General features: G+C 40.6%; 2 protein-coding genes across 4 annotated transcripts in view; both read left to right on the top strand.

The window, feature by feature from the left end:
* The first annotated feature begins 480 nt into the window (after positions 1-480).
* On the top strand, positions 481-5,768 carry sox4b (SRY-box transcription factor 4b). The gene has a single exon (XM_079343176.1). It carries the CDS (start codon positions 1,880-1,882, stop codon positions 3,122-3,124), a length of 1,245 nt encoding a protein of 414 aa, XP_079199302.1. The 5' UTR covers positions 481-1,879; the 3' UTR covers positions 3,125-5,768.
* A 5,427-nt stretch (positions 5,769-11,195) lies between these two features.
* Positions 11,196-17,464, top strand: part of LOC306824715 (uncharacterized protein) — a 105,556-nt gene continuing 99,287 nt past the window's right edge. For 2 of the 3 annotated variants that reach the window (XR_013779175.1, XR_013779176.1), the window contains exons 1-2: positions 11,196-11,287; positions 12,724-13,119. Coding sequence is in view for 1 of the 3 variants with exons in the window: in XM_079344986.1 (XP_079201112.1) it covers positions 12,809-12,914; positions 13,056-13,119 (170 nt within the window). In the remaining 2 variants the exon portion in view is untranslated. The remainder of the gene's footprint in view (positions 11,288-12,723; positions 13,120-17,464) is intronic. The other variant, XM_079344986.1, reaches the window with a different exon arrangement.

Below are 17,464 nucleotides of genomic sequence, written 5' to 3'. Positions count from 1 at the left end.
TGGCAACAGCTTATTGTTTTAGTTCTTAGGTATTAGTTATATAACAATATATTACGTTTAATTTGCTCCTTGCTTTAAATGGAGCAAATTATGGTGCGCGTAAAAGCACAGTGGCATGCGCTTTTCTGTCACTCAGTCTCATCTTGTTTGTGACAGTCCACGGAAAACCGCACTCGATGTCAGTTTAAAGGCGTGCGGATGTGTGTGCGCTCGCGCAGGCGGTTTGCACACACCGCCGCCAGCTTCACTGCCTCCCTCACATTTCTCTGTCTGATGTGCTGGAAAGGGGTAGGTTCGATGTGTGTTATGTGACAAAAGTCCGCCCAACCCCGCCTCGGAGAGAGAGAGAGAGAGCGAGAGAGAGAGAGAGAGAGAGAGAGAGAGAGAGAGAGGGAGGGAGAGAGAGAGAGAGGGGGGGGGGGGAGCTCAGAGCATACAGCTTGGTTTGGAGTTCTTTCTCACACTAGCTTTACGATCATGATGTGTCCAAGATACATTTCCCTGTTTGTGAAGTACTCAGTAATAGTGTCTCAACTGTTAAACGTGGACCTGTTAAAACAACGTGTCCGTGATACATGTCCTCGGGCAAACAATTTTCTAACTTATAAAAAAGTAGGCTATAGAAAAGACCGATTCAAACACTGATAGCGCGCACTTTATAAAACACACCAGTACATCAGGTAAACATCATACATTGTCAGGGTTTAATATTTGATTCTCCAAAACATCTTTTGCACATAGGTAACATATAACTAGGCTATTACTGTATTGCCCTGACTGGTGTCTATCTCTACATTTTCCTCTTTTCAGATAGCCTAACAGGTGCGCGACCTTTATAACCATATAATGTGGACCAGTGAATAAAAAATTAGTTTTTTCGGGGTAGTCTGTCTTTGTTTTATTCAGTACTAACCAGACAACAAGAACAAGCTGCAGTGTTTAAGTTTCCATATGGTAAAGTATACTTACCTTCCTATATAGCTATAAGTTAATGGTATACACATGGACTGGTGGTAAGTGAGCAGAAAAGGGGGTCCCATAACATAAGCCAGTGTCTCTTTAAAAAAAATTGAAGTTTCTTGTTGTATTCTGGAATGAGGTCAGACACGAGGCTCCTCATTGCACGCGCTGATTATTATTAGATTCCATTTTTGGCCAATCGGCAGTCAGGGGGCGTGAGTTTGGCACAGAGGCAGCGTAGCGACAGCGTCTGATTGGTGGATTTTTATCGCCGTTGTATCTGGGAAGGGATAAATGCAAGCAAGGGGGGCCGAGACAGGAGGGTAGCGTGAAAGTCGACTGCAGGTCTGCAGATGGAAGGCGGAAAGTGTAACTTGCTCTAGGTTTCTTTTTTTTTTATACCTTCCCCAGCATGCATGGCTTTTGTTTCTAGGAGAGGGGACAGAGCTGATGCAGAGACAAGCACTTACCTTACACGCTGTACTTGGGAGCCCTTTGTAAGAGCCCGGGTGCACAGTGTGCCACTCAGTCTGCGCTCTGCAGCTGCATAGACTCTGTTCAGTCAGCACACGGCTGAATTGATTTTATAACACAGAAGGAAGAGACTCATAGAGCCAGATAACGAAGTGCTCAGTGGAGAGTGCTGTACTGTCCGCGCTGTTTTAACACATACAGAAGCTGGAAATTAAACTTTTTTTCCCCATACACCCAGCCTTTTTAAGGCTATACTGGACTGAACTGTTATCGAGTTTACTTCACATCTCAGGAGTAAATATTTCTTTCGCTTTTTTTTTTACTCAGCTCCAACTGAGAAGAAAAAGAGCTGAGTCTGCTTTAAAGTGAATCAGAGGACCAAACCAGAGAGGGAGAGAGAAAGAGCAAACACACCGCTCTCCCTCTGTGTGTACAACCGGGCAGCATGGTGCAGAAAATGAGCCATACAGAGAGCACAGCCGAGGCGCTGTCCTTTTTTGCCGGAGATTCGAGCTCCGACTCTGGGGCATGCATGGATCTGGACCCCGCCGCCTCGCCTCTCTCCCCGGGCTCCACGGCTTCCTCCATCGCCGGGGACAAACTGGGAGAGAACCCGGCATGGTGTAAGACACCCAGCGGCCACATCAAGAGACCCATGAATGCGTTTATGGTGTGGTCCCAGATAGAGAGGAGGAAGATTATGGAGCAGTCCCCAGACATGCACAACGCGGAGATCTCCAAGAGGCTGGGGAAGCGATGGAAGCTGCTCAGAGACAGCGACAAGATCCCCTTCATTAGAGAGGCGGAGCGGCTCAGGCTCAAGCACATGGCGGACTACCCCGACTACAAGTACCGGCCCAGGAAGAAGGTAAAATCGAGCGCCTCCAAGCCGGGCAGCGGTGACAAGGGAGAGAAACTCAACATCAGCTCCAACAACACCAGCACCAAGTCATCCTCATCTTCAAGGAAGAGTGGATCCAAATCACCCAGCAGCAGCAGACCCCACAAATCACTTTTCGGGAGCAGCAGCAGTAGCACCAAAGCATTACCGTTTGCCTCTGAGCACCAGTCAGAGCACCATCACAACTCCCTATACAAGTCCAAGTCTGTCTCAGCAGCCAAGCAGATACCGGAGAGCAAGAAGCCCAAGCGGGTGTACGTGTTTGGGAGCAGCGGGGCCGGTCTCAGCGTTAGCCCCGCGTCTTCCGTCGTGGTCCCCGCCAGCCCGACGCTGAGCAGCTCGGCGGAGTCCAGCGACCCGCTCAGCCTGTACGAAGACGCGGCCAGCGGCAGGGAGGAGGGGGCCGCCTCCCCCGGCAGCAGCGGGAGTCCGGGCGGATCTTCGGAGCGACACGGCGGGCACACATACAGCAGTCGGCGGGCTTCCTCCCCTACTCCCTCCGGCTCCCACTCCTCTGCCTCGTCCCACTCGTCCTCCTCCTCCTCTTCTTCGGAGGACGAGGAGTTTGAAGACGACTTGCTCGACATCAACCCGAGCTCCAGCTTTGATAGCATGTCACTGGGAAGCTTTGGCTCGTCTGTTCTGGACAGGGACTTGGATTTAAACTTTGAGTCTGGCTCCGGGGGCTCCCACTTCGAGTTCCCCGACTACTGCACGCCAGAAGTGAGCGAGATGATCTCCGGGGACTGGCTGGAGTCCACCATATCCAACCTGGTGTTCACGTACTGAGTGAGGCAAAAATAAAGCGACAGGTAGCAAAAAAAATATGACCACAAACAGAAACGGGGGTCCCTTGTAGGCTGTGGTGGGCGTAATAGTTTGTGTTTTATTACACCAGACAACCCCACCGAAACGAGCCCCCGGCCCTTCTTGTCCTTTAAAACGGGAGCTGCAAATCGTTGGAAAGCCAAACTTTAAAGCGAATAAGTTGCTTTTTTGTACTTTTCTTCGTGTGCTTGGAGTGGGGACTTTTGGTTGAAAGGAGTGCAAACAAGAGAGGGAGAGAGAAAAGGAGAGACAGACTGTTTTCTGACAGACACACAAACACTCAGTTCTGAACTGTTTTTTGAACTGAACAACTTAACTGTGATTGATTTGCACGCTATGCGGTCCGCCGTTCACTTAATCAATGTTGTTGCTGATTTAAAAAAAAGGGACACTTCAAAACTTTTTACCAATCGCCAAGTGAACTTCACCACTAAAAGGGTACAGAAATAGGACTGTCGTGCGACATTTTTTTTTTATTGTGGTGTGTCACCGAGAGGGATTTTTAATGAAACCGAGGTGGGTTGATGTTTTTTAAAAGTCGAATATTTTCTCAAAAAGCAAAAAACATGTTACGCATGATAGCCTACTTTGTTCCTATCTTGTGCTGAGATTTTCTGTGAGACTGTCGAGCAGTTTAAAACTAGTATTAGGGTTATTTAAATGGATAGGTGGCGCTCGCTTTCGGTTCTTCTCTTTTTTTAAAAAACGGACATTGAAATAATCACCAGCTGTTTTAATCTTTCAAACTTCAGGACTCCAACGCAACTTCAGATCTGTGCTGAACTTTATACACGTGTTCTCTTCGATTCAGGACCAAAAGTCTTTAATTTCAGATAATAGCTATAGAGAAATCCTCACCGATGTTTTTCATCCTCTGAGCTTTTGTTTTCTACATGTATCAGATGCCATTTTATATGGGATGTTGTAGGTATTTATATACTGGGCCAAGCATTTTTGACTTGATCATTTTTTTATTTCTTGTATACATGATCTAGTCCTGTTTCTTTTTCTTACACAGTTGTTTGTCAATATGTTTGTGTCTATCACATTTCCTTCTCAGGCGAAGGGCTAGAGTTTTAAAAACACAACTTTTTATTTCGTTTTATATTTAAATGTACACACTTTTGGACACTTAAAAGAGAGGAAACAGTTTGATTATTTTCTCAGTGTATTTTTGTACAAATCTATATAGAAAATGGGGGAGTCAACAATCGGTGTGTGTAGCCTAACAATACAGCTGTATGGGATTTCCTAATTTTTAGTACCCAGGCAGGCTGGTTTTTATGCTGCCTTCAAGTGCTCGTGAAAAACTCGTACTCATGAATTGTTTTTTTCACAGACTGTTCAAAAGCTTTTGTGAGGACAGCCAGCAAAACAGACCTTGTATCACTGTGGTGCCTATTGTTTGAGTTTAGAAATTAAAGGCACCAAGCTACATTGTCCTTAAGAGACTGTGCAGAGAAGAAAATATGAATCAGGTACTTACTTGCTTAGGCCTATTTAATCACTGATTTGGCTTTATTTGACTTAAACCAGCAAATACTGACAAGACTTGTCTGATGTCCAACATGTGAACATCCTGTTTTGTCAGTACAGGCAAGAGATACTTAACCACAGAGTTATAAGAATGCAATTACGATTTTCCGACAGCACTTGAAAGCAACACCAGTCTTAGTATCAGCCTACCTTCTACGTTTACAGTGCCAGTCTGCAGGCTCCTTAAAGACACAGGAATGCATTATTTCTATGGCTCTTCCTGTGGACCATGTGGGTTTAATAGCATCACTATTTAAAGCAGCCACTTGCATTTTCATTACCCTTCAGACATCTTGCCTATGACAACAACTGAGGAGATTGTAGCTTTAAATTTGACTTATTTCTTGATGTTTTCATTAACTGATGTCAAATTTGCCAATCAGCCACTGAATTGAACAGGCTAACAATACAGCAAGCAAACAACAAGGATGATAACATCAAGCATATTCAAATTTCTGAATTGAGTTCCGCAACACCTACTTGTACTGCGTTTCTCATTGTATTTGAATATATAATCTTTTCTACTTGTCGGCTAACTATTAGCTAATAATTGTTTTAGTATCTTTATGGCATGGTGAATAGCATTTGTATTTCAGATTCAGGTTACTAGCTGTTGTGTTTTTCAGAAAAAATGAAAAAATGAGGAAAAATGATAAAACGTGAACTCGATCTTTGTATATTTGACTGTATCATAAAGCAAAAAGATTGTGTGTTTATGTACGTTGTTGCTATCGAGGACAGGCACTGTCTAGAACTGCTATCTTTTACACATCCTTACTTACATTTAAGGTGGTCAGTTCAGGACTCTTTTTTTTATATATATATGAAAGCATTTTTAAATATATTGACTTTATTTTTCATCCATCCTGTGCAATATGCTGTGTAGAATTATCATTTTATTGTCTTTAATCATGCCATAAACAAAGGAACCCCCCTTTGTTTGAATCTCAGAGAGAGGGGGGGAACTCATGCCAGCTAAATTGTGTCCATTCACTGCCTGTCAGATTGTTGATATAAACTTGTGTACAGACTTTTTCAAGGAAGGAAATAAATATCAGCTGGAACTGAATCTTGTTTATTCTCTTCTCCTTTCTTTACCTTATTTTAAACTGTCTTTGAACGTCGAAAGAAGGTGATCCTTCTGACTACACAGTATTAGAGGGCATAACAATAACACCTGATTAGCTGTATCAACTATATGCATTGGTTAGCATTGATTTTATGCCACTACTTTCATGAAAGATATCAATAGTTTGAATGCAAATCAAGAATAAACAGGCCTGTAGTTACCCATGTTATTGAAATTAAAAAATCATATCTCTGTTGTAGAAGTCAAACAAACATTGCCCAGCCAAAATGCACCTAACATAAACATACATTTATTCTTAAAGTTGCACATGAGTATTGTTTATGTCTGCACATCTTTTTTGAACACTTTAGTACACAACCCTGTCTACATTGATCTTAAAAAAAGCCGCACATCTTCCTCAAAGCTTTTGAAAAGCTCATCACTGAACTAGAAAAGACACACTGTTATATCCAGTTCCAGCCCAATAGGCAGGTCCTACTTAAGAGTCTTACAGCAGGTTTCCTCTCTCTATAGACTTGAGATGGACTCTATTCTGTAAAGCCTCTGGGAAGCTTATACAACTTCACTGTGGAGCCCAGAAATAGATGCATTTATATGGACTCAGACAGAGAAAAATCAATAAGATTGTTTTAGCCCTATGGTGACACATATTTTTTTTAAAGTTAAGCCCCCATAAGGCTTAAGTCTACATCATGCATTCCAAATGTATCTTAGCAGGGGAGTGTTCCTCTGAGACCTGGATGTCCCATATTCTGATGATTTAATGACCCCATGACATAACGTTCAGTTTACACACCTACTATAGATGTGAGTCTTTGAGTAGTAATGTAAGTTCTCATATGAAGAAGAAACATTACAAAAATCCATAAGCATTTGTTTAAACCACTATTCAAAGGGTTAACAATCAAATTCAATATGCATAACATAGCTTGAACCCATAATAATGCGGTTTGTGAGCAGGACACAGGTTGTTGCCTTCACAGTTAACAACATGCAAATATTGTTATCCTAACAACACTAAATAAAATGTATTAAAATGTAGCATGGATTATCTGGCACATCAGGTTTTATAAAACATATCAGGTTTCATATCAACATGAACACAGAATCTTTTATAATGATCCTTTATAATGGATGCATGAACAGGCACGTTCCACCCTAATATTTTCAGAACACCTGTATTCAGAAGATGATGCACTGGATAATGTGCTGATGAAATGAAAATGCCCTGACTGCATCTCTTTCCACACCCACTCCAATTTTCATAATCATGTGAACCCAGTAAACCAACATGAAAAAGCTCACCTCTGCTGACCAAATGAAGCCTCGCAGCAGGGGGCCACTAATAACACGTCTATACATAACACAGGTGGTGTAGAAGCCTTATTACGCAAACTATAAAGTGATGGAGGTGAGCGGTTCACCATGAACCCGTGACTAACAGCACTGTTTTATTACAAATGTGCTTCTAGAGTAACACATTATATTGGGTGCTTTGGTTTGTCTAATTGCCTTAAATTGATTCCTGCTGAGGAATAAAATGTTAGAAATTTGCATCTTTAATAAAAGCTGCACACATACTAAGGTCACCTTGGCTGAATGATAAGGGAAAGCTGCATTAAAAGCTATTTCTCTGAGAATAGGCCTTTATCAAAAGCTGAACCTTCTAGAGCTTCATCCGAGGCAACCTGCTCTCATATTCTGTTTTATATTATTCTGCTCTTGCCTGTTGTGCTGTATGCTGGCTGTCTGGTGTTCAGACAGTCATGATTTCCCTTCCCCCTCTCCCAGACAGACCCTTTTTGTGGGGGAAGGGCTGCTTTAGCAGCAGTCAGCCAAGGGCCCTCCAGCATAGCTGACAAGCATGTCTGTCTGTCTACGGTGTGTGCGGCCATGTGTGTGTGTATGTGTGTGTGTGTGTGTGTGTGTGTGTGTATGTGTGTGTGTGTGTGTGTGTGTGTGTGTGTCTGTGTGTGTGCATGTGGTTGAAATAGTGTGCATTAAATTAAACCACATGACAAGCAGGGTCTCCCTGCTGGAAGTGCAGAAAGTGAATGTCTACCTTGTGCATCAAAAGATATATATCTTATTTTAATGGTTTTTCCTTGTCATCGAGTAGGCTCGGTCATTGAAAAAAACAAAAAATGGTTAAATTAAACATCTTCTGTACACTGAAACTTTAAAGGAATATTAATCATTCCTTATTAACCTTTTAGTATTGTTTTGTAGAATGTGACTTCCTTGACATGATTATTCAGCACTGTTCGATTATTCCATTATAACGAAATTAGTGAAATCAAACATGAAATTAGTGCCTCAGCATCCTTTGTTTTAATGGATGCAAAATAGCCAAATATAGCAAGACCGTCTGTGCTTTTTTCTCATTTATTTATTCAGGTGTATTTTGTGTAGCTATAGTTATTTGAGGCACTTTATTATTTTGTGTTTATGTTACAGTATATAACCAAAAACCTCTTCAAAGTTTAAATTAGCACTCCTGTACATGTCTAATTAGTTTAGCTGTCCGTGTATTTAGGAGGCTCAACATTTAGAATATATTCTAAAATTATGTAATTTCATAAGCAGGTTAGTACATACTGTATACAATATAGTATGTCACAGTGGAATACAGTAAGCCTTTGTGTCATGATTACTGATCATGACAAGAGATAAAATTGAGGCACTACATACCATTTTATACAGTATATTTAGTAGCTACATGCAAAAATGAGCACTGCTACGTTTGTCTGCACAGGGAATAAAACAAGTGTGTTTATCCACAGCTGATTTTATGAAGCTTCCATAACGAAACCCTTGCAGCACTACACAACAATATGCAAAAATATGCATTTTCCTCACAGCTTAATTGGCTGTTGCAACAACTGACTTTATACTTAACATAAACACCCTCTTCCTTTTCTGCTGGCATCCACGAGTATTTATGTAATACCCCTTTGAAATGAATTTAACACCCTGATGATAAGTATGCATCATGCAGGTAGAAAATGTCTACAGTGTTTGCCATAATCTTGCAAATTTTCTAACAGATTCACCATTAGTGTGTGTGTGTGTGTCCGTGTGTGTGTCCATGTGTGTAGGTGTGTGTGTGTGTGTGTGTGTGTGTGTGTCCAGCTCCTCTGAGCTGTACGTAGCCTGTTCAGTGTGCAGTCTCATGGCTGGCTCAGCTGACTCCTCAGTGGGAGAGAGCAGGCTGACTGCTGGAGTCAGTGGCCCAGTAAAACCACAGCAGGGAGGATAAGAGCTCTGCTGGAGGGTGGGGGTCAGGAGTGGTGTATGACTGTATCTCCATCTCTGCCTGTTGGTATATGTAACTGTTCCACGCTCAGTCCAGAGGGGATGGGTTGTGATAAAAATATTGCTCCTCTATGTTTTATGCATTTTTTTAAACAAACAAACAAACAAACAAACTTATTCGTCTCCGTCTTTCCTCCTACATACTCCAAGTCTTTCTGCTGTTTCCAATCCACACAAAATTATCCATTTGCAGTGGCATTCCTTTTTCATTAATTACTTTTTTTTAGTCTGGCATGTAAATGGAAACACAGAGGTAGTATTGTTGGTGTCTTTAGTTGAGAGTCTTGACCTGACTTGCTCTGTCTGTGCATCTGTCAGCTTGCATCAAAACAAACAAAGCAATTATAAACACTAGGACATATACAGATTCCTGTTTTGGTTTTTTTGTCCATCTAGAACTAGAAGTATTCCATGTGTGTCTTTTGGATGTAACATATGCACAGTATTACAGGCAGGGCAACACGGACCACATTTTTCTCTGCCTGTGATCATGTTGGTGTGTTGCTGAATGACTGGCATTGCATGTAACTGCCTCCTTGTCTGTTGTCTGTCTTCTTAATTGTTTTTCTGTAGCATAAAAAATATTACAATCAGGACAAAGAGGGGCACTTAGAACTGACAAAGCTAGGATGTCTTGTCTTCATTTGCTTGTCTCTCTTGTCAAGTCCACTTTACTCCCTCGCTCCCCCATCTCCCCTCCCCTCCACACACACACATAGACACCCTCATAAAAAATTACACAACCAATGCCACCAGTGACTCTAACAGCAACAGCAGACGCCCTGCGCTGACTTTTAGTAGGTTCACATCTTTTTATTCATGGTTGGAAATTACACTACATTGTGCTTTTTGTAAAAAATAGCAGCGATGAACAACAGATAGAAAAGATAGAACTTTATTTATCCTGAAGGAATTCTTGTGCCATGCAGGTTTTTCCCAAAATGCAGTACACAAAAAATGAATCAAACAAAAGAGAAATACAAGATGAATAATACATAAAGTGTATTACAAGTGTAAAGTGGATAAGGGTCATATATATTATATAAAACCATCATTAGAGTACGATAAGTTTGATGAGTAATGGCCCTCAGGCATGTGAATGTAATAACCAACATCTCACATTTTCATAAAAAAGACTAAGAGATCTTAACCTACTGATGTAAACATGTTATCAGGTTTATATTGGATTGAGAGGTAAGTGCAAGCGCAGTTTAAAAACTATAAATAGTATGCATAAGGATACACATGGTGGATATTTAAGGGAGTATAATTAAGTAATAAAAGATTCCATTATCATGTAAATAACACTGCATGTACTTAAAGTTCCTCTGAATTATTGGATGTTTCTTAACCTCTCAGTCCCACACTGACTTCAAAAAAGGCTTTTCAGGATACAAAGTTTCCACCTTGCACAAGCAGCGCATGCTCCTGGTCATAATTTATATTTCCTTGCCCCTCTGTGCATTAAGAAACAATGAGACCTATTTCTTTTGTCTCCTCCTTTCTTTCCCTGCTGCTGCTGCTGCTGCTGCTATTCAGACACAATGGTCGTCTCCAGGCTCAAACATTTTAAGCAAAAAGAGAAGCAGAGAAAAGTTGATGGAGACAAAAGTGTCCAGTGTAACAGTTATACGTTTTAAAACTAGCCAGAGAGAGAGAGAGAGATAGAGAGAGAGAGAGAGAGAGAGAGAGAGAGAGAGAGAGAGAGAGAGAGAGAGAGAGGACAATTTTGAAAGGATATAAACCTGCAGGATGCAAGCTTGTAGAAAGAGACGGAGTAAACAAATAGAATGCAGAAGAATGAAATGTGAAATGATTCAAATAATTAATTCAAATAAGTCATCACAGGACACTTGAAATCAACTGTTTGAGAAAACTTTGAGAGCCTAAATAAACAAACAATTAAAAGAACAAATACATTCAGCATCAAACAACTGACCACTACGCAGGTTGTTACTAATCAGACACGTTTAAGCCGGTCTATACGGTTGTATGCATAGTTGTTTGACTTTGAGAGGGCGGGACTCTTTGGAGAGCGAAATGAACTAGGCGCGGCCAAAAGGAGCCCCATCCATCTATCACACGTGTAGACAAAGGGGGACTCCACAACACAAAGCTAGATGTGCCCTCTCAAACTTTTTACCACGACGCACAGTGACGCGCGCACAGCATAGCATCCACAGGTGAGTTGCCTCCTGTTTTTTCTTGCTTGCACTCCCGCTGCGATTGTTGAATTTATTTCCAAGGAAAAGTTGCTTCTGTAGTTGGTGCGTCAGCGCTCAAACTTAAGCACAAAGCAGAAGAGAGAGGGAGAGAGACGTAGAGAAACACAGGCAGCGAGGAGAGAGAGCGCGAGAGGAGCGGTCCCCTTTTCCTTTGTCTGATGCGGGGCGCTTTGAGGAGGGAACTTGAGGGGATGCTCAGGTACGCATCTTCTAAATAATACGCAGCACATGATCTTTTGAAATCATCGATGGGGAGAATTTGTTGAGAGGTGAGATGGAGTTGTATTTCTGCCGAATCGTTGTCTCTTGGGGATGTTGCGGCGCAGAAGACAAAGCAACTGCCTGTCAGAACTTTGCGGAGAAAAGTGTTTTTACGCACGTTGCAAAAGAGACAAATTGGGACTTTTATCACTTGATAAATAGTTTGTTTATAGTTTTCTTGTCTTGCAGTAGTTTGCTGACAGTAGTGTTCGCAGTCTTGCGAAGTTGCCAGCGCTCTGTGGGGATTCAGAACAATGCAATCAGGTGTAAAGTCATAAAGAAACAAAACTGAAACAGAAATAAACTTTTTGCACAAACAATGGATCATGTTTGGATTCTAAAATATTTATACAAAATAATTTTGTCCAGAAAATCTCTGAGCAACTTTATGTAGTGTATTTGAGAAAGCAACAGGTATAAGTCACTGCAGCCTCTTTGTTACAGTAAAGGCTCCTTTGTTCTCAGGCCATACAAAGAAAAGCAGCAGAAAGTAGCGTAAATCCACAAGGAAACTTTGTTTAACGCTTTAAATGATTTTCCATGGGATTAAAACACTTTGAACTCAGTTGTTTAATCTGCACATTTTAAATGAACGTTTTTTCCCTCTTATATTTAAAAAAGTGAAATCCGCCGGAATCCTTTCTAGATTAACAGTTACTTATTTGGTGTTTATTACAGCGGTTGGATTTGATTTTTACATTTTGTTTTAAACTTGAATAATAGTTTACACGATTTTTAAAAACTTTCTTGATCTTGTGAAGGTGTGGCCAAACAACTTGTTTGAATTTGCTGCATTCCATTGTACAGTGGCCTTACCCTTAAGCCTTTTATTAGGCAACATAGAGGACCATTAATACTTTTTAGATGTTTTGGTAATGTGAGAAAAAAAAGGGATTTCTTGTCAGAAAAAAATGTTTCATACTAGATACATTTGTTTTCAACTTTTCTTTCTACAGAGTTTTCAAGTCATACCAGCTTTTACCTCAAACAGAAATCTGAAGTTTTTAAAGGAGTTATAATTACTCATACAGTATAAGCTACCTTGTATTTACTTACCTGATGTGAATATGTTTAATGAAAATGTTTTTGCATTAACATAAAGTTTAAGAACAGTTCTTTCTATCTTTTACCAGATTCTTTTGGGATATGTCCGTAGGTGGATTTTAACACCAGTTTTAACCAGCAGTGGGTTTTTTTCTCCTGTGGGAGACTGAGGAGATGCACTATTTGGAAATCACTTGGGAGATGTACCGAATCACCTATCAAGCAGCTTTGGAGAAGTGGAGGAGGATTACGGGACTGCGCTGCTTTTATTTTGGAGAAGGTGAAGACTCCTCTCAGAAGGATTTAAACCTCAGCAGCAGCAGCCACTCCAGGCGGGATGTGTTCTAGGCATACTTGAAAATCTAAATCTCATGGAGACACTTTGAGGATTATAAAAATGTGGATTGTGTCTCTCCCCAAGACACGTCCCCAAGCCCCAAGTTACTGAGAAAGAGGGATATGATCCACCTCGGCCCTCTGCATGGGTAGGTGTTATTAACTTTACTGGGATGTTGCACACACATACACACACACAGACACACACACACACACACACACACACAAATACTGCTACCTTTAAGAGAGGCTGTACCTTATATGGGCCAGAAGTGTATTAAAGTTCTTAAAAAGTGAATAAGTTTAATCAAATTTTTTTTCTGTAGTTTTTTTTTTTTTTAATTAATGCCCCGCAGCAGTTTTTCAGAATCAAATTTTGAGTTTGGTCATGATCAACCCTACCAATTAAGAATTAAAGTCAATACAACAACTGTTATTCTGGGTACAAAACTTTACCACTGCCTCGAGTTACGACACAACAACTTACAGTGATTACTTTTCACTTCTAACGTGCCTGAAAACACATTTAGAAACATTGGCCTACATCACCTCATGCATATGGACAATTTTAAAGATTATGGCATGACTTGAGCACTAGTCTTTTTTAATCATGTGTATAGGATAAGAAATAGTTTATAACTGATGGCTTTTTATAAGCTATATTGGTAAACATACATGCTTAATGTCTTACTAAAAGTTTTTTTCTGATTGAATATATTCAACTTCACTTTACCGAATATTTTTGTCTCTGCAGATTTTTTTACTCCCCCACTAAAGTCTCCTTGCCCCTAATTTATTTGTTTACAGTCAAAACTTTATTGTGCTCGAAGGTGTTTATTTGATTCATAATGGCACTGCAGTTTACCTGATCTTTGGTAAAGTCACTGAATGTTTAATGGACTCCATCCAAGAAATGTTTCCTTCTTTAGTTCACTAAAGGGACATACCACAAGAGAGTGAGCCTTGGAATGAAGAATGTGCATCTAAATCGCCCTCCTTTGTTGCAGCAATTTATTCAGCCACGTCTGCTAAATGTTTGCAGTAAAAAGTTACAAGAGATGCAAGCAGCCCTCTCAGCTTCCCCTCCACTTTCTGTGAGTAAGAGGGAGAGAGAGCAACATGCTTTCCTTATCAATGATGTCATTGAGAGCCAATCAGAGCATGCTGGGGTGCTTGTCAGCATCCAAGCTCCACCTCCACAGTCCTTGCATGGCAGCCCACATGGTCCTGCAGCATCACATTTTCACCATGCGTTTCTCTCTGCAGACAAGCAATAGCACACAGAGGTGCTGCTCTAGGCTTTGCGCTCTGATGTTAATCTTCAATGTCTGCTCAGAAAGAGCTTATTTACCACTGTAACTAATGCAAGGGAGGAAAATGTCTTTTATTTGCATCCATTTTTGGCCCAAAATACATTACATATGCCCCTAAAACATTTGCTTTAAATTGGAATCAACATCCAGGCTTATGAAGATAAATGATAAGGAGGCAAAGCTTAGCCAACTGAGAGGGATGCTAGAGATGTAAATCAACTGATGGTTCTACAGACATATCTAAAATAAAATGAAAAACAACAACAACAACAACAAAAAGATTAGGTAAACCATTTCTTTTATTTAGTATGCAAAATCAAATACAAGAAAAAATGTTTTTTTTTCCTGTACTTTTTTGGTGTTGAGCCATTAGCCTCAGATATAACAGCAATGACTGCCCCCCTGCTGCTTTAGTGGAACAGGTTCAGGTCACCGCCTGTAAATGACCAGATCAGTGGGAATGTGGGTCAGTCAGCACAGTGCCGCACAGGTGGGACAGATATAGGTCAGTGGAGGAGTCAGTGGGTTGATGACTCATATGTCTGCAGTAAGTAATGTGACTGAAGATGCAAGAGAGCAAAAGGGAGCGATGTTTAGTGGTTGCAATGTAGAGAGATTACAAGCAGTGAATCTAGTTTAACTGGTTTTCTCAACACTACTTTTTACAGCTTAATTTTTTATGGCTGAGTCATGAACAAAAAACAGAACCAGTGACATAAGGACAAGATTGTTTTCAATGATCCATGAAATTATAACAAACAGACAAAACCGAACAAATAATGGTACTACAAACCAAACTACCATACGAATTCAGCAAAACACAAAAAAACATCCGTATGTATATTTACACAGTTAGAACTGTGAACTGAACTCACTTCATTCACTTGGGCTTTTTATTCTGTGTGTTTTGAAGAGGAAGTCCTACCATAGCATTTTAAGCTCTACAACGATCCAGCCTTGCTATTTACCTAAATACAATACTGTGCTGTACTGATTCAATTCAGTGGTAGTTAATGAACTTGTGAGTAAAACTGAAACATCAGCTTCAGCATAACTAATCATCGTGACAGGCCCAGCACTGAGCTCTTAATAGGCATCGTTTCTGCTACAATACAGTCGTCTCCACTGTGTGCAGCTTAATTACATTGCTTATCTGTAATGCTATTATCAAGCACAGTGCAGTTTTCATAACATTTGCCATTTGCTGGACGCTTTATGAGAGCATGCGTTTTTATTCCACACAGATGTCCCAGTGGGAGTTGAGCTCCGTGTCCTAATCCAGTGAGTTACACTGGGTGCAACGTTAGGACAGCAATCTGTGGCATCTTCCAGCTCTCAAGTCTCAATATCCCTCTAAGCTGGGATGCTCATTAAAATGGGCAATGGTTTCATACCATCCCTTTTACTGCAGCATATGCACAAGTAAAATCTGTGTCACCATAATCTCTCCTCCATCTGTATTTGCCACTATACTCATATAAAGTGGCTCATTCTGTTTCTGTTGGAGTCTGATTAAGACTACAAAGCACTGCACTGTAGCAAAGAAGCACATTAACACAAATCTTACATGTGCTTATGCTCTTTTTTCTAGCTATATTTCTATCGTGCATTGCATGTCATGAGCTGGTCAGATGTTATGCAAACTGCATTAGACCAAGTTAAACATTAGGCCTAGAACATCTAATCATTACTGTAAGCCTAATTCTCTCAGACATCCTGTGGCCAGCCTCAAGGAAAGCTATCAGGTTTTGTTTAAGCATTGCTAGCTGTAGCTTGTGGGCATTATAGGATGTAGTCCCCCATAGAACCAGATTTATATACAGACACGTTCTGGTTGATCAAACAACAAAAAACAGTTAAAGGCAGGGTAGGTAATTTCCTCCAGTTTTTGGTTGAAATTGTCTTTATGTCCTGGCAGTAATTAAGATCTTATGTGCTCTGAAAAAAGGAATGAAGAAAATCCGTCATCTGTAGCAGCTGTAAGCCTGTAAAAACCTCGACCAATGTTGGATGACATAGTTCATTTTTCATAAACCAGTCAAGTCTTTCTACTTCATGCATGCGGGATTAGTCTATGGAAACGCCGCAAAATGCGCGCCGTACCGAGACGAACCGAACCGCTCAGTGGAAGGAGGGCTTAAGAGCCAAATGTATTATTATATGCTGTCTTTGGCTGTCTGCCTTTCTCTGTCCCTCCCATACTCTTGTCCTCCTCCACCTTCCTCTCTAGTTCTATCACACACAGACAGACAGACAGACAGATAGACAGACACATACCTCTGCTCAGGCACATTTACTGTACATGTCACACCAACGTCATATTGACCAAAAATTGACTCAAAACTAACTAAGACCAGGCCAGTCATTGTCAAAAATGAATATTGTGTGTACTGTCTGACATTCCAACTCTCAGTTCAATCAATTCCAAAATAATATAATTATTTACAATGGCGTTAAACAAAATGTGTGAAAATGAAAACAATTCTGTATATTATATTTTACTTTGAAATTGACCGAATGTTCTGTGCGTTTCCGTTTCTGATTTCCTGTATATAACTTATATATACTATAATATAATATACCTATTATATTATTATATTCTGTCCAGCTTGAAACAGAGATGGACACAGCGCTCGCTGTGTAAACACAATGATTGACTGGAGTGGCAGCTACGAAGGTCTACTCTACAGTGTAGCATGCAGTACTGACGGACAGTGGCGTGCATGGAGTATGTGTAAATTACTGACAAGCACAAGCAACGTTAAACACAAACACAAAAAAAGAACACACAATTTGATACAAACTGAGGGGCCGCATGAGACCGGGAACAGAGCCGCATGCAGCTCGAGAACCACGGGTTGGCCACCCCTGTAGTAGAAGATGAAGGAAACGTAGAAGAAGCAGGAGTAAAAGTAGTAAAGGATGAAGAAATAGCAGAAAAAGAAGTATAAGTAGAAGAGTAGTAGTCGAAGAAGATGAAAAAATACGGTAGTAGATGAGTGCTCTTTTTAAGGGATACACGTGAAACCCTTTTGACCTCTTGTGGTGTATGTTTACATTTCCTCTTAATAACTTCTATAAATTCTCTTTATGTTTGTATGAGTAAATGAAATGTTTTTTGGTCTTGACAAAACATTGATGAAGAGGAGTTACTACTCAAAAAGAGCTGCGGTTATACTAT

The sequence above is a fragment of the Symphodus melops genome (assembly GCF_947650265.1).
Source record: "Symphodus melops genome assembly, chromosome: 5".
Lineage (NCBI taxonomy): Eukaryota > Metazoa > Chordata > Actinopteri > Labriformes > Labridae > Symphodus > Symphodus melops.
The sequence above is the reverse complement of the archived record's forward strand: the minus strand, read 5'-3'. Positions and strand labels throughout refer to the sequence as shown.

Bases quoted from the DNA above. Each gene is read 5' to 3' on its own strand.
- sox4b (XM_079343176.1), top strand. From the start codon at position 1,880: ATGGTGCAGAAAATGAGCCATACAGAGAGCACAGCCGAGGCGCTGTCC.